Source organism: Sipha flava, unplaced genomic scaffold (assembly GCF_003268045.1).
Source record: "Sipha flava isolate LNK unplaced genomic scaffold, YSA_version1 217_pilon_pilon, whole genome shotgun sequence".
Taxonomy (NCBI): Eukaryota; Metazoa; Arthropoda; class Insecta; order Hemiptera; family Aphididae; genus Sipha; species Sipha flava.
In genome coordinates, this window is record NW_020272843.1 from 857,234 (window position 1) to 874,442 (window position 17,209).

Genomic DNA, 17,209 nt, shown 5'->3' on the forward strand with positions numbered 1-17,209 from the left:
TCAATGTACCTACCTATTTTTTTTAAAACTTTTAGTTGAAAGTTTATTCCTTTACAATGTTAAGAAATATTTATGGTAAATGGTAATACTTATAATATTATAGAATTATTTAATTTCATATATTAATAAATAATAATAATAATAATAATAATAAATAAATTATGTTCACAATATAAAATGACCCTCCCCTAATAATTTCTCTGGATCCGGGCCTGGACTGTCTAGACGGGGAATGGTAAACTCCTACAAAAGATAGTGTTAACTCCTACAAAAATTAATACCGCTCGTGTTGCTGTAAAAAATATCAGGCTTGCAATATATTAACAAATAAAATAAAAATTGATTGAAAAATATAATATAAATGTTAATAAAACAATAGTCAAAATCACATACGTTAAAAACAAAATTTTTTGAAAAAAATAATAAAAATTTCAGTAAAGCAATACTAAGTCATAATCATTTATGTATATTTTTACTTTGGAGATTAACACTAAACGTGAAATTTCTCTTCGAATATATTTATCTTTTTGATTAAGTAAAAATTTATATTTAGAAATAGTTTTTGTCTGTCTGCGTTGTGTTGTATGACTGCTTCTAATATGAATGTATGTTTCGGTCTGTATATCTTTCAAAACTTTCACGAATAAATAGATATTTGGATGATAATGATAAAAACTACTATTAAATCTATTAAATGATTCACATGCATTAGTAGCATCATTAGAAGACCACAATTTTGGAGGAAATAATGAAAACTTCAATATTGAGAATTTAAATACCCAATTTTATAAAGGGAAAAATTTTATGTAGGAGATTACAATATCTTTGATTTTCAGGTAAACATTTTAAAAGATTATTAGTGTAGGAGTTTACATTTGACCGTCTAGACTGCTTTCTAGTTAGCAGAGTAGTATTGATTTTAGAAGTAGGTAGTTAGGTATTTATTGTCAGCAGAACAACAATCAAACATTGAGAAACTAAAAAAAACTTTAAAATATTTGTTCAGCTTTTTCTGAGAATTTGCACGGTCGGAAATTATTATTTATGATTTTGTGTTTGGACCACTTCCAAGTCAATTATTCATCAACGTGCCAATATGATATTATAGTGTCAGACAGTATTTTAATAGTATCACTAATTTATGTTTACCAATGTGTAAATTAATAGAGTTGAATTAGTGTCCCGAGTTTTTTATTTATTTTTATTTTTCTATGTTAAATATTCAATTAAGTTGGTCAGAAATGTATATTAAGTATAGGTGTTGTGGGTAGGCATGTACACAAGGAGTTCAAACCCCTCCCAAAATTCACGAAAATGAATAGGTAAATATGTTTTTTTATAGTAAAATTGGTAATAATATTATATAATTATGAAAATGCACAGTTTAAAACCCTTCCCAAAATATTGTTTTGTGTACGTGCCTGGGTTATAAACATCCCGTCAGTGACCAGTGACGCCGAACTCTAAAAAAAAGTAAAATTGTCAAATATATTTTTCAAAAGATACTGTACAACAAAAATATTCCAACCAAACCCGTGGGGGATATAAATTAACATTTCTAGCCACTGTAGGTCCCTAGATGATCATAATGACCATTAGAGAGAAGGTCCAAGATCACCCAACCCATTTAAACTATTGTTTTAACATTGCTTATTAGGGAGATAGGGTGCCACTGTTTGTGACACTTATAGACTTGAGTTAAAGAGTTTTAAAGAGAAAATTAAATGTTTAGATCAACAGATCACAATACCATTTTTTTTTTTTTTTGAGTCCTCAAGGATTAAAATTATTTTTAAGGTTTTTGTTTCATTAGTTTATGATTTCCGAGTCCCGGAAACTGGAATTCTGTTACTTTCAATGTTTTCTTGATTGTTGGACATAATTAATAAAATGTAATATACATGCAATTTATTCATATGGGAAATGTTAGAAGGAAACCTATTTTTACAAATTACAATCTGGGATTCAAATAGACATTGAATTATGTTTGGATTGTTTACTCCGATTAGCGTTTTTTCAATATTTTATGTACAAACAGATTACATTATTTATGTTTTAGTTAAGTCTTAACCGTCAAAACTATAGGATAACTGAAAATAAGTTAAATGATCATGTTGAGTAAATTATGTTACATTTAGGTAACATAGGTCCGCGGTAAAAAGTTTTTGAAATATTTATGGGCGTAAAAAGTATTGCGAGACGATATACATAATGTTTTGTCGAAACTGTATTGTAGTATAAGGTTTAATAAATGTAAGATATTTTTCTAGTCTGCGTGATATTTTATATTTTTTGTATAGGTTATTAAAATTGTACTTTGATATCGATTATAAAATATGACACGTGGTGCCACAGATATATATCTGTGCGTGGTGCAGGCAATAATCGATTATAAAATTGAAATAACTAAATAACTCTTAACTTTGATTTCCAAAAACGACAGAAATAACTTAGTAGTAGATATTCTGTAATTCTGTATTTTTGTAATAATTTTAAATTAAGGAACGATATGAAAGAATGGAGGTCCACAAATTTACAAAATGTGCATTTTAATAATAATTATAATATGATAACGTCTTTAAGTTATATCAAATTTTCGAGTTATCAGATAATATCGCTAAGAATTAATAGGTCCTTTTAGAGTCCGGATAACATTTTTATAAATTTCGTTTCGATTAAAGAATGCATAACTATTTTACATTTCAATATCTACTACTTAGTGAATAAGTAATTTATGATCTCATTAATTCGTTGTAACAATATTTTAATCATAATTAATTAGTACAGTGTTGGAAAATAATTATTTACAACAATGATTCATAGTTTATTTATTATAAACTCGGCTTGGTAAGTACATTTAATAATTACAGTTACGAGCTACCTATACATTAATCTCATTTACTTTGTAATGGTTCTGTATACAGTGATGTGTTCATTGAAAAACATTGGAAAAGTATTATTTCACGATCAGTATGTGATTATTTTTTTGATCAACATAGGAAAGCTATCAATCCAGAAGACATTCCTCCAGTTATAGCTACACCACATCATTATCTGATCAGTATCTACCGATGTGGTCTTTATTTTGTTGCTGTTTGCATGACTGAAGGTTTGTTAATCTCAAAAGCAATAATAATTTCATTTGTAATAAAATTAAATAATATTTTTTGCTGTAGTACCACCATTATTTGTCATTGAATTTCTTCACAGAGTAGTTGATACATTTGAGGATTACTTTTCAGAATGTTCTGAAAATGTTGTAAAAGACAATTATGTAGTTGTATATGAAGTAAGTTACCTTTGTCATGTTGTTAAATTTTTACTTAATTGCTATTGATTTTTGATTATTATTAGCTTTTGGATGAAATGTTAGATAATGGTTTCCCATTAGCTACGGAATCAAACATTCTAAAAGAGCTTATTAAACCTCCAAATATTCTGCGGACAATTGCTAATTCTGTCACAGGAAAATCAAAGTAATAATTTATGCTGTAATTAATCCAAAAATTAAGTAAATAAATTTATTTATGTTTTTCAGTGTTAGTGCTATATTACCAAGTGGTCAGTTATCCAATGTTCCATGGAGAAGATCAGGTGTAAAGTATACAAATAATGAAGCTTACTTTGATGTAATAGAAGAAGTAGACGCTATTATTGATAAAGGTGGAGCTACAGTATTTGCTGAAATTCAAGGATATGTAAGATATTTTAAATTTTAAATAATTTTGTACCAACGATGGTTAAAATATTATTTGTATAGAAAAACTAAAATAGTTATATCAAAAATATTAAAGTATTTTACTATACGATAATAATTTATTTTAAAAGTTGATAAATTAAAATTTTAAAATTTTAATAGAGTAAGTATGATATTATTATTCCATAAATAATATCTTATGAAGTATAGTTTAATTATATAAATGTATAAGTATAAAATTTACCTTTTTAAAGTACTTAGAGAAAATATTTTAATGATACTAACAATCATTTTCATGAAAATATTGAAATACTAGAAAATAGGGGAATGGAACAATTCAGTGATGCCGTTTCAGTGATAAATCATTTAGCCAATTTATCGATCTGTTGATTCGGTGAATGGTCGTGTATAAAATTGTATCAAAATAAACCTTGAATCATCAAATGTTATTGATTTTTACAATATGATTATTATATGTTTGAACTTTTAACTTATACGTTTTTTATTTCAAAATGTTGTATAAAATAAATATTAAGACAAATAAAGATAGAGAAATTTTTATACAATAATTTTATTTACTATGTACTTGAACATTTAGGTGATGCTAATGTAAAGATAGATATTCAATTTGTTTACACACAGATATTGATGATCTTGAGATAAAATTTTAAATCATAATAGCATGTCGCTGAAATGGTTTATTGCTAAAATGGCATTGTTGAAATGTTCTAGACAAAAAGTAGAGATTATGATTATAGCTATTTCAATTTGTTAAAGATCTTTGTGAAAAATTCTTATTATGAAAATATTTTTATTTTTAATTTATAATTTAACATAATTGTAATGTATAAATAATAAGCAAAAATGTATTAATTTATTAAGTATTTAAAAAATCTACTAACAATAAGTTGTATATATTTTTTCAAGATTGATTGCAGCATTAAACTAACTGGCATGCCAGACCTCTCATTATCATTCATGAATCCTCGACTTTTTGATGATGTGAGCTTCCATCCATGTGTTAGGTTTAAAAGATGGGAGGTAAAGATGATAGAAATTATTATAAATTATGATATTCATACCATAATTTATAGAGTAATGTAATAATAATTTTTATGTAATAATATTTTTGTTTTCTTATTAGTCAGAAAGAATTTTATCATTCATTCCTCCAGATGGTAATTTCCGTTTAATGTCATACCATATTGGGTCACAAGGAATAGTGGCCATTCCAATTTATATACGACACACACTTGCATTAAAAGAAACTACTACTGGTAGTGGTCGTCTTGATATTACTGTTGGACCAAAACAAACATTAGGAAGAACAGTAAATACTTTAATTATAGTTAAAATATTAATTGTATTTATGTTCAATAAATATTTTTAGATTGAAAATGTAGTAATAGAGGTACCTATGCCAAAAAGTGTATTAAATTGTACACTTATTCCCAATCAGGGTAAACATTCATTTGATCCAGTTTCTAAAGTATTGACATGGGAAGTTGGACGAATTGAAACTACTAAGCTTCCAAATATAAGAGGAACTGTAAGAATATTTGCCTAAATCATTGTTATTACTAATAAATATTTAATTTTTTTTTTCTTCAGATAAGTCTACCAGTCAGTCCAGTTGTTACGGATTCAAATCCAGTTATTAATGTATGTATTATTGAACTTAATAAAAATTTAACAATAGTTTTTACATGTTTTTTTTTTAATTTTTTTAGGTAAAATTTACCATAAATCAATTAGCATTATCTGGATTAAAAGTTAATCGCCTTGATATGTATGGAGAAAAATACAAGCCGTTTAAAGGCGTTAAATACATTACAAAAGCAGGAAAATTTCAAGTTAGGATGTAATTTGTACACCAATGAAATATATTTTTTTATGCAAATATTTGTATATTTGTGTTTTTAAAAATTAAGTATATAAAAACATATTATACTGTTATTATGGCTTTCCATTATGTATTTAATGTGTTAATAATAATTTTAAAAATTGTTCAAGCAAATACCATATAACCTTGATTGTTTATGTTTTAAAATTGTTTTTTAATTCTAATTTTAATTAAATACTTTGAATCTTATGTCAATTATAAACATTGATTATTTAATTATTCATTAATAGTTAATAGTGAAATTATGTCATATAAATAAATAATTAAAAAATATTCTATGTAACATACAATTTTTATTTTATTTTGTTTAATAAATTATTTATTAAAATATATAGTTGTTACTTTTGGATTCTCTAAATTGTATTGTTTTTGTTTTTTACATTGATTTTTATGTTATGGTTTAAAAATTAACTTGATTATCTTAATGATATTCATTATTAACATAACATTTACTTGTTTAAATAGGTACTGAAAATGTTTTCATCCTATTAATGTATTAAGTAAATGCAAGTTTTATAACTTGCATATATTTAAGGGAAGCTTTAATATGTGAAGTTAAATGAGGAAACAAGCTCTATCAGCATTTTAATAAAATAAAATATTTAAAAAAAAATAAGTACCTCACAAATATCTATAGGAATTATGATAATAGCAATATATCATTTAGCAATAACAATAAATACGAAATTTATTAAAAATTTAAAAATAGATTTGGATGTTGACGTAAATGCTTATAAACTTAATGGAATTCTACATAAGTATTATGTTTTCTAATATCATTATTAACTGAACTACACTAATCAGTTTGGTAAATTATAAAACATCTTAATATATTTAAACACAAAAAAAAATTAATTATTTAATCTATATTTAAATACCCAAAACCTTGCTGATTTCATGCAATTGACGTTTTTAAATCATTATGACAACCATAGACGTAATAGGGGTGGCTGGGAGGCTTAGCCCCAGAGCCGCGTTTAATGGGGGGCAAGAAGGGGCAATTGCCCAGGGTGGCAAATTTTTGAGGATTAACATCAAATAAAAAATATATAATTATAATTTTCTTAAGGGTGGCATATTTTAAAATGCTTCAAGGAAGCTACATAGCTTAAGACGGTACTGTTTAGCCCCCAAAAATTAATGATTTCACTAGGGGTTTTGACAAAATAGCATCCAATATAGACCTGAGCCCCCTAAAATTGCAAACACTATTTGCACTTATATTGATTATCGAATTCACAAATTCATCATTTGTTGGCAATCCCTCAACGTATTTATTAGAGCAGTATAATGCATAAATCTGAAGTTGTTTAGTTAATAGGTCTTTGGTATAACGAGTATCATCTTAGATTTTTATTTTGGTTCGAAAAATTGGAAAATGTGGTAGATATTGAGGCGATAAAATACCGAGATTTGGTGATTTTTTTTCAAAAGTATTTAAATTTAATGTCATCAAAAAGCGAGGAATTTTACCATGACTTCGTACAAAGAAATTGAAAATATGGTTATAATCTCTTTGTAACATGCCATAAATGTTATCATTTAACTTATCTAATTAAAATTATTATTTGAAATAGTTATGTGTCTTCGTGGATTCCTTAATCCGATTATATTACGAATAGTGGTTATACACTAAACAAATAGGTATTCTATGAAAAAGAAAAATAAGTTATTGTGATGGACAAGCCACCGATTGATAAGACAAGAGAAGAGGTTGAGGCCGAACGAAAAGCTAAGCGAGCAGCTAAACAAGAACGAAAGAAAGCTGCACTTGAAAAACAAAAATCTGATGGTTTCGATCAAGAAAATCAACATAAAAACAAAAATTCATCTTCTGAACAATCTAAATATACTAATGCTAATGAACCTGCTAAAATACCAAAACCGAAAACAGTGAGTACATTATAAGAAAATGTAAGTTTCTATTGATCTGAATAACCTATATATTTAAACTGTTTTATTAAATAATGATACAGCAACAACTTAGTATTATATATTTGTAACATTATGAACTTTTTTTTGTATTGGTTTCAATATTGTTGAAACCTAAATAACAGAATTATATCTGCACATCATGATACATAGTGTTGTTTAGAAGTGTTTTATTTGTTTGAGCTGAAGTTTAAGCTTATTGTTAAAATTGATTAAAATTATCCTCTTATACTAGAAAAAAAATTATAATTTTTATATAAAAATATATATATCAACAATATAAAATTAATTTTATCACATTATTAATATGTACTTGTTTCATTATAATTTAAAGTAATTTAAATAATATCAATCTTTTATAGTTTTATTATTAATAATTTTTATATAACAATGTGATATCTATAAAGTATATACCCTAAAATTTAAATACAGCTAATTTGAATGATTGTGTTCTCATAATTATAATTTAATTTATTTTATGTAAATTCTTTTTATTTTATTTTTTAGTAGAGAAATTTTCCACTCTGTTGGTGTCATGGTTGCGCGATTATTTTACTATTGTACAATGAATTATTACCTTTGAAAATTAATTTTTATCAATTAATCTTTATATATCTTAGAATCTTCCTAAGGCAGTACCCAAGAAACAACTTACTCAAAAAACAGAAGCTTCTAAAAAAACAATTAACATTAAAAATAAGGAAAATAATATTGATAAAAAAGTACTTAAACAAGTTTAATTTACTAATCAATTTTATAATTATTTTGTATATTTTCTCTTAAGGTTGAAGAAGTAAAAGATATTAAATCAGTAAATCTAGCAAAAAAACCTTTAGGAACAATGACACATAAAGTTAAACTTTTCAACCATCTTTATACTGATTCAGTGTCTTTGCTGATGGAAAATAAATTAAAGTATATTTTAAACATTGTTTACTTATTAAAAAAATTTTATAATGTTTATTTTTATAGGATAAATTCTGGCAAAGTACATCCTTCTTTTATAAAGCTGGGGGTTCAAATGAGGAATTGTGTGGTAGCCGGTTCAAATGCTAGATGTCTTGCCTTCTTGTACGCACTTAGACAAGTATGTTGAAATTACTATCCTTTAACACTTCATATTTTACTTACATATTTGCTGTAGACAATATCAGATTTTCTTACACCTGAACACAAACAGTTTTCTCGATCATTCGAAGAACACTTGGGTCCAGCCATTGATCATCTTATGGCTTGTCGGCCATTTTCTGTATCCATGAGTAATGCACATAAATATATTATGTGGCATGTAAAGAGATTACCAACTAATATTTCGGATGGACATGTATGGTTATTTTGAGTTTCATTATTACATGATTTTATTATTTTATAAGAATACATTAAAAATGTTGTTATTTCAGGCTAAAGATAAATTAGAAAATATTATAAATAATTATATTTATGTTCAAATTCATATGGCTGGAAAGGCAATTTGTATTGCAGCTCAAAATAAAATTGCTGATGAAGATGTTATACTAACTTATGGATAGTAAGAAAAAACAAGTTTATTTAGTACATTATTTTTCCATTTTCCACAATTTCCACAATTAATAATTTTTTTATTTTTTTGTCTAAATAATTGTATATAAAATTAATTTTTTAAAAATTAAATTAATTTGCTTTTAGTTCTTCTTTAATTGAACGGATATTGACGGAAGCTTACTCTAATAACAAAAAGTTCAGTGTAATTGTGGTTGACTCTGCACCATGGTATGAAGGTCGTCAATTGTTACATCGTCTTGTACATAACAATATTAAATGCACTTATGTACTACTTTCGGCGACTAGTTTTATTATGACTAGAGCAACAAAGGTACTGTTAGGTGCACATGCACTACTAGCTAATGGCTACGTCATGGGCCGAGCGGGTAGTTCTCAAATAGCTTTGATTGCCAAGTATTTCAATGTGCCTGTATTAGTTTGTTGTGAAACATATAAGTTTACGGAACGTGTACAAACAGATTCAATTGTTTTTAATGAACTTGGTATGTTCTCTTTCTATACAGAAATCATTAAGTATGAATTACCATGTTAAAGTTTGATTGTTTTTTAATTAAATTTAGGTAATGAAAATGATGTTATGCCCAAAGAACAATGGTTAAACAATCGATATTTAATTCCGTTATGTCTAAGATACGATGTGACTACTTCAGATCTAGTAACAGCTGTAGTCACAGAAATCGCTATATTACCATGTACTAGTGTTCCAGTTGTTTTGAGGGTACGACCAAATGATTATGGAATACTTAACAAATGAAAAGTCTGACTAACATGAACAGCAAAAAATAAATAAGAATATGTATATATTTTTTCAACTTATATTGATTTTTAATAAGATTACAAATATAATTTGTTTTTGTTGTACAATATTCAGAGTATAAATGTTATTGACCTTTTTGACAATCAGTTGACCCCAAATACTATTTTAATGCAATGTAATAAGCTAAATATTCTGTTTTGAAATAACAGTAAATTTCGGGTAACAATTTTTGGTTTGGAACAATCTAATAGTAATAATAATAATTCAATGAATACGAGTCATATAATATATATAATTAAAAAAAAGGTAATTTTTACAAAAGTAAGAAATATTAGAATCGATTCTTAAACTAAATTGTATAATACAAGTTATTAAAAATTTGTTCATAATGTAGGTATATTATTTCTTTGTTGTCTTATTTACTACATTCTGGCATTGGTGATATTGAAAAAAAAAATAATAAATACACCAATGTACCAAAAATATGCTAGATTTATTTAATTTCACAAATTATAGTATACAAAATTTAAAACTAGATTTTTAATAAAATCTGTTTTATACAATCCTCAAAATGAAATAAAAATTAACTCCCAGGAACTAAAAACTGGTACTATTTTAATTTTACATGGAAAATATATTACTTTATACAGGGCAAATTCGTGTTTCTTATGAAAACATTAAAAATCCAAAAAAAAAAAAAAGGACTAATAATAAATTGATATGAAAAACAACGAAAATATATTCTTAATTTAATGCTGATTTTTTTTTTTTACATTATTATACACATACACCAGACAATCTATTTTACTATAATATTAACTTAATGAAATAATATAACCAACTGCGATCTTTGATTAATAAACATATGTCATCACCCTAATCATGCACTCAGATTACAAAAAAAAAAAAAAAAAAAACATTCACAAAATATAGGGTTACGGTGTAACAATAATTTATAGTAAATATATAAATATTTTCAATTGCCTCACTTGATTTCTCTGGTTGTTGTTCCACAAATAATATTATTTATGAATAATTTAAACAACAGTTCTAGTCTGTAACTCTATGTCTATATTTATATTTGTATAAATATACTTTATACATACATAAAACACACAAGCCTAATTTTTATTTAATATACATGTAGACATAAATTTAATTGTAAATATTGCATCAAATTTACAAAGCACTTTTGAAATATCGTACATAGTTTTCCAAGCACATTCACTTTTTTTTTTAAGATTATGTAAATTTAATACTAATCATTTATAATTCCTATATTCTCGACGTTTTATTGCCAATTATTTTCAATTAGAATTCTACAAATATTAAAAAAAAATATGATTTCAATAATAATTATTTATTATACTCTTAAAAAGATTTTATCAGGAACCTAGTAAACATTATGCTTAAAATAATATTATAAATTAATTTCTTCTTTTTAATTTATGTTTTTGGTAATAATATTTGTTTTGTGTTTATCTTTCTAATAATACTTCAATAATATATAATAGTAATTGTGAAATTTCTAAGAAAATTAAATTTGCTTTTAATATATAAAAATATATCTAACCTGTATTTAATTTGATCGTAGTAAATCTAATTATTGATCTAGGCCACTAAAATTATGTGACACAAATATTCTTCTATAATAAATTAAATGAATACAAAAATATGTAAAAGAAAAAGAAAAGAAACTCAATTACTAAATTATAACAATTAAGTATAAATTAGTTATGTAATTGCAAATTTTGAATTTTATCTTAGAATGTATTATTATGGCATAATTTTGTACATAGAATGCCTCTTGGGTAGCAACGGCAAGAATAATTAGGAATATAATATAATTTTCAAAATAAACAAAAAAAGAAGCGAGATTTCATCACAAAAAACTTTGGGATTATAAAAAAAAAGTTATCATAATAAAAATATATAAGCAAATATAAATTGACAGTATTTATTCTTCTAAATGAATGCCTAAAATTATGTTAAGACTAGGCAAAACATATAAGAATGACTCATCAAATTTAATCAAAAAAATACATATTTTAAATTAAGTTATTAATTTAAAAGTAATATTCTTTTGTTTTTATTGCACTATGGGCAAATATTTTTATCAAATAATATTTGAAATTACAAAGTCCACATATACAAAGATTTATCTTTACATATCATTTTAATGTAAAATTATATAATCTGTATATACATATAATTTAATAAAAAAAATATTTTGTGTTATTAAACAAGTATGAAGAATCAATTACCACAAAAGTGATGACATTATTAATGTTTGAAGATGTTTAATAACTTAATTGTAAATCTAATACTTAATACCTAATAAAACAAGACTAATATTAACACTTTCTAATATTTTTTAAAAGTACCTACTAATTAAATATAGAAGAAATAGGTTTATGCCCGTGTGTTCTGCGGTGGACCCAACATCATGGGAGTCAGGTGAGTTAATGGTGGTGGACCATCTGTATTATGCGGTGGAGGCCCCAAAAAACGAGGTCCATTCTTGGTAGTTGGTAATATACTGATTTCACGAGGATCAAATCTAGAAACGTTTTGAACTATCATAAAATGTTTATTAGTGTACTAAAATAATATAGGCTTTTTACTCAATTCACTTTTTAAATATTTAAAATAAAAATATTTTATTGGAAGTACAAAATAAATGTTTAATTTAATATTATTAAACACAGATGTATGTGTTAATGGGTACTTTTTATGTGAATTATATTTACTATTTATTAATATTTATATTTACTCATTTTTAAGTATATCTTCACATTAACATCAATTACTATTCATCATGGTAATAATTTTTGTTTTAAAGGAATCATTTTATTATTAATTTAATTTAGTTGATACATTTTATTTATAATACAATATTATTAATTATCATTTATAATTGTCAGTATATTATATAGTATAAATTATTTATTATAACTAATTTTAACACTAACAAACTGATAAACTGTTAAAAATGATATTATTTTATTTTCAAGCATTATAAATTAGTAAATTATTAAATACACAACGAAAATAAATAAAATTCTTGTAAATTTAACATTTTAAATTTCTGATGTTAAATTTACATATATATTTAGTTTATTTTAAATTTCTGATAAACTATAGCTGGAAAAAATAAAATAAAAAACAATCAAAGAATTAGCTACTAATCAATCTTACACAAAATGCAACAATTGTAACAATTTATCTTTAATTTTAAAATTTACTTCAAATAATCTACATTATTATATGTGTCTTTCAGAAATTATTTACTTGATTATGATGGATTTATATAAAAAAAAAAAATTCTGTATTATTTTTAATTAAGTGTGTTATTATAGTTGTTTAAAATTAATTTTAAAATTTACTTAAAACAACAGCATTAATCTCTCTTTTTTTTTTAAATTAAATAATTTTCTTTTATAAGTAAATTAGAAGCCTTAATATATTTGCCTGAAATTCCATGGTAATCATAAATTAATACCTTATGCTAGAATAGTTAGTTTCTGATTGCATGTAGGAACTATGTACTGGCTCATGGTCAGTAGCTGCTGCAGCTGCAGCGACATTGAATCGGTGGACTTTATTGATGTGTCTGACTAAAAAGCATCCTTTCACAAAAGCTTTACCACAAAATTGACAACAATGTGCAGGCCCCAAGTCATGAGATCTAAGGTGCGTTACGAATTGGATCTTAGAATTAAATGATAACTGACATTGCTCACATACAAATGGTTTTTCAGTCATATGACTCCATCTAATTTCATTAAATAATAATTATAGTCAAAAAATATTAATCACTGTAAAATTATATTAAAATACATACTTATGAGAAATAACATAGCTTTTAACTGCAAATGTTTTCTTACAAATGTCACATGAATAGGGACGCTCGCCTGTATGAACTCTTTTATGAATGTTGAGACTACTCTTTTGAGAGAACTTCTTTAGGCACAAATTACATTGATAAGGTCGCTCACCAGTATGAGTTCTCATATGGACCTAGAAAAATAGTACACATGGTTTGGAAATTTAAAAATGACAAAATAAATTCAGGTTATAGCTTATTACTAAACAATACATTATATATTAATTATTTAAATTACTTTATATGATAAAAGTACTTATACTATATACTTATGGTAATGCTATAGATATTTAAAAACAAATAACAAAACAATACTAAAATGTAGTTAGACATGTTTTATATTATAAATTAATATTTATAATTTTAAATTCATTACATATTATATAAGTAATGCAAAAATTCAGTTGGTTTAGTTAATGATATTTTGTAATATGGTTATATATTCTGATTTTGACATAAAACATACCAAATAAAATAAATAAAATAGAAAAAATATATATATATATATATATATATATATATAATATGTTTAGTACTTTTTTTTACCATTGATTTATTTCCACACCTAAATATTTGTCCAAGGTAATAATAAGTTATTAAATAATTATTTGTTTGATGCTATATATTAAAATCAAAGAAACGCTATAAATTGTATAAGATGTACTTACTTCTAAATATGGTTTACGACAAAAACACGCTTCACACTGTGTGCAACGATAAGGTTTGTTGTTTGAATGTGATTTGAGATGTACATAATAAGATGAAGTAGAAGCTAGAACACGTCCGCATATTCGACAAGCTTGAGGTTTAGATCGTGATACTGATGTAGATGTGGGTACTGGAGTACTAGACCCATGTTGTTCATCACCATTAACAACAATGGATAAAGGTGGACTACCACAACTGCTATTTTGATCACTAATCACATTATCGGCAACTAAGCAGGGTCTTATCTGTAACAGCAATATGACATAGAATTAAATGTTACCCATAACTATAAAAAAAATGCTAAGAGAGTGAAGTGTTTAGAAACCAAGTTGCACACCTCAGAATCAACTTTGATGTTCTGCTTGTGGAGTCCAAGTTGTTGCATGTACTTGACAGCAGCATCATGTTTTCCTAAGTACTGCGGCTGTTGCTGTTGTAATTCGTATTCTGTAGCCGAGAAGTGTTGTTGTGTTTGCTGCATGTCGTAGGGTAGTAAGCCGTCTAACTCACAAACATGATTTAATGTCCTAAAGGGATGAACAGACAACCAAACGAATAATGACGAAAATCATAACAAAAACCAGATATAAGCGGCTAGTAATAATGGAATCCTGATTAAACCGGAAAAACCATTTGACTTCGGCGGCATATTTTTAATCGTAAACAGTGCTCGGACGATAGTCATTATTATCAACCGTCGACAACGAAGACAACTACTGAACATACTCTAGAATAGCACATAAATCCACTCACCTGCAGCTGTGTTATTGTGATCGCATACAGTAGTCTGCTGTTCGATTGGAAGCCCGTTCGGATTAGAAACTAATCAACAAGATACATTCTATAATAATAATATAATATTATACGGTTTCAACAATTTTACAACAATAATAATAATAGTAATAATAATGATATAATGTGTGCAATAACGAAAAAAAAAAAAACACTAATCGCGGTTTACCGTCATAAAAAAATATTTATACTTTGATATATACATGTATACATATCATACATATGTAATGTATATATACATATATATTACACTCGGAACGTTAACGTGATATGAGGTGTACAGGTATAAACATTATCGTAATATATGTTATAAATGAATATATGTATGTAGCGGCGGCGGCGGCGGCGATCTGCAGTGGTGTAGTGAAGTATGTATATGTGTGTACGTATGGATAACTAAAGAAGAAAGGAATGCAGTGGCGGCACGGCGGCGGTCACGGTGGCAAGGCAGGGGGTCGGTGGCGGAGGCGGTGGCGGTGGCGACGGCGGCGGCACCAGTGTAGACTGTGGTACCTATATAGTTTATGATGGTTTCCGAACGGGAAGAGAAAAAAAAAGAAAGAGAAAGAGAGAAAAAGATGCCGATCGACGACGCCTGCTCGCGAGCGCCGTGACCCTCGCCGATAACGTCTCCGAATCGGATCGTTACCGTCGTGTTCCCGCAGAATATAATACTTATTATTACGACCGTTCCATTATTGTTCGCGTATTTATATGGTTAAAATCGGTTCTCAGCAGAACGATGGAAAACGCAAGATTAAACCCAACGATAAATGACCGTTTTTCATAATATTATTAAAGTGCAGTCGGCATGTCGTGTACTCTAAAACCCATTTTATCGTACCGTACGACGGTTTAATCTATAGTATAAATATAATTATTATTAAATTATTCGTATTTGTCGGGATATATTTTTAAATTTTCCAAAATACTCGATCACGAATGACCGAGGACAGGTCATTTTTACGCTCATTTGGGTTACGAATTGAAAATCAGACTTCGATTAATGGCGTCATCTATTACCGTTCATTGTGTTACACTTATTATTTCGAACAATGAAAATATCGGAGTGAAATCGAAAATGATTGTATCCCCGCGCGGAGACGCTTATTGCTTATTCGCATTGTCAATTGCCTTGGAAGAAACGATTACCATGGAATGCAATTGTCGTTTTTAAGGTTATGATGACAATAATAAAGCGGGATTTAAATTGTTTTCATTTGAAAACGATGAACGAATGTATATAATATTGTGCTTTATAATTAATTTATTTCTTTTTAATAATGATTAAACTTATATTTATATAAAGTTCAAATATTAATATAAAGATTCTAAATTCCTAAGATTTAGTAGTGATTTTTTTTTTTTTAATAAGTTTATTTAATACATTTCATGGATTAATATTGGAAAAAATTGTCACTTTAAATACAATATATTCATAAATTATTGATGTCATATGATAGTTATAATTTGAGGAAGTTTTACCATGTGATATTTTCTTTTAATAGTTTATTAATTTTAATTGTTTTTATATATTACATATTTTTTCATGTGAATTTAGTATTTGAAAATATATATTATTTAAATTGTAGGGAACAACGAAATGATACCTATTAACTGTATTGTGTATATTTGTGAAATCAGTTATTTTTCACCTAAGAGTATTAATACATCTGCAACGAATTAGCAGGTAATAAAATTAATAGGTATTTAAAGACAAAAAAAAAATATCACGTAAATACCAGTTTTTAAGCCAGCTGTGTTAGTGGGATGTTCATGGTGTTGTCGATTATACTGGTTCGTATGTGGTATATCAGTTGTAAACAGAAGATGATACGGTTGGTGGATCACTGGTGCTCGAGTCCTTTGTTCGTTTTTTGTCGATTAGAAGGTGTTAAATGATCAATGAACTATGAAAAAAATCTCGACCATTAGTAACGATTTGAATATGCTGGTTATATATAAAAATCCATTTGCCTTCCAGACGTCTCT

At 26.2% G+C, this 17,209-nt stretch overlaps 3 protein-coding genes across 5 annotated transcripts; 2 read left to right on the forward strand and 1 right to left on the reverse strand.

Annotated features, from left to right (window-relative positions):
* The first annotated feature begins 2,500 nt into the window (after window positions 1–2,500).
* Window positions 2,501–5,650, forward strand: LOC112683001 (AP-3 complex subunit mu-1). The gene is made up of 10 exons (XM_025553816.1): window positions 2,501–2,847; window positions 2,925–3,109; window positions 3,177–3,289; window positions 3,355–3,476; window positions 3,539–3,698; window positions 4,625–4,738; window positions 4,842–5,027; window positions 5,088–5,246; window positions 5,309–5,359; window positions 5,428–5,650. Exons 1-10 carry the CDS (start codon window positions 2,813–2,815, stop codon window positions 5,560–5,562), a joined length of 1,260 nt encoding a protein of 419 aa, XP_025409601.1. The 5' UTR covers window positions 2,501–2,812; the 3' UTR covers window positions 5,563–5,650.
* A 1,514-nt stretch (window positions 5,651–7,164) lies between these two features.
* LOC112683013 (translation initiation factor eIF-2B subunit delta) lies at window positions 7,165–9,887 on the forward strand. 2 transcript variants are annotated; one of them, XM_025553843.1, is made up of 8 exons: window positions 7,165–7,493; window positions 8,153–8,254; window positions 8,317–8,447; window positions 8,505–8,619; window positions 8,677–8,856; window positions 8,933–9,060; window positions 9,198–9,556; window positions 9,635–9,886. In XM_025553843.1, exons 1-8 carry the CDS (start codon window positions 7,278–7,280, stop codon window positions 9,826–9,828), a joined length of 1,425 nt encoding a protein of 474 aa, XP_025409628.1. In that variant the 5' UTR covers window positions 7,165–7,277; the 3' UTR covers window positions 9,829–9,886. The 2 variants fall into 2 exon arrangements, with proteins under 2 accessions (XP_025409628.1, XP_025409629.1); XM_025553844.1 differs by lacking the exon at window positions 8,153–8,254 and having other exon boundaries at window positions 9,635–9,887.
* Window positions 9,888–12,006: 2,119 nt separating this feature from the next.
* Window positions 12,007–15,338, reverse strand: LOC112683014 (zinc finger protein 300-like). Of its 2 annotated transcripts, none has more exons than XM_025553845.1 (6): window positions 15,179–15,338; window positions 14,763–14,952; window positions 14,386–14,670; window positions 13,676–13,851; window positions 13,334–13,606; window positions 12,007–12,391 (listed from the first exon to the last, which is right to left on the reverse strand). In XM_025553845.1, the coding sequence occupies exons 2-6, from the start codon at window positions 14,904–14,906 to the stop codon at window positions 12,244–12,246; spliced, it is 1,026 nt and encodes a 341-aa protein (XP_025409630.1). In that variant the 5' UTR covers window positions 14,907–14,952; window positions 15,179–15,338; the 3' UTR covers window positions 12,007–12,243. The 2 variants fall into 2 exon arrangements, with proteins under 2 accessions (XP_025409630.1, XP_025409631.1); XM_025553846.1 differs by having other exon boundaries at window positions 12,320–12,407.
* Between the last annotated feature and the right edge of the window lie 1,871 nt (window positions 15,339–17,209).

Bases quoted from the DNA above. Each gene is read 5' to 3' on its own strand.
- LOC112683001 (XM_025553816.1), top strand. From the start codon at position 2,813: ATGATTCATAGTTTATTTATTATAAACTCGGCTTG. The intron at 3,110-3,176 runs GTTTGTTAATCT...TTTTTGCTGTAG, and splicing joins TGCTGTTTGCATGACTGAAG to TACCACCATTATTTGTCATT. The intron at 3,290-3,354 runs GTAAGTTACCTT...GATTATTATTAG, and splicing joins ATTATGTAGTTGTATATGAA to CTTTTGGATGAAATGTTAGA.
- LOC112683013 (XM_025553843.1), top strand. From the start codon at position 7,278: ATGGACAAGCCACCGATTGATAAGACAAGAGAAGAGGTTGAGGCCGAA. The intron at 8,255-8,316 runs GTACTTAAACAA...TTTTCTCTTAAG, and splicing joins AAAATAATATTGATAAAAAA to GTTGAAGAAGTAAAAGATAT. The intron at 9,557-9,634 runs GTATGTTCTCTT...AATTAAATTTAG, and splicing joins AATTGTTTTTAATGAACTTG to GTAATGAAAATGATGTTATG.
- LOC112683014 (XM_025553845.1), bottom strand. From the start codon at position 14,906: ATGCAGCAAACACAACAACACTTCTCGGCTACAGAATACGAATTACAA. The intron at 13,607-13,675 runs GTATGTATTTTA...TAATGAAATTAG, and splicing joins AGCTATGTTATTTCTCATAA to ATGGAGTCATATGACTGAAA. The intron at 12,392-13,333 runs GTATTAATTTAT...AAACGTTTCTAG, and splicing joins ACTAACTATTCTAGCATAAG to ATTTGATCCTCGTGAAATCA.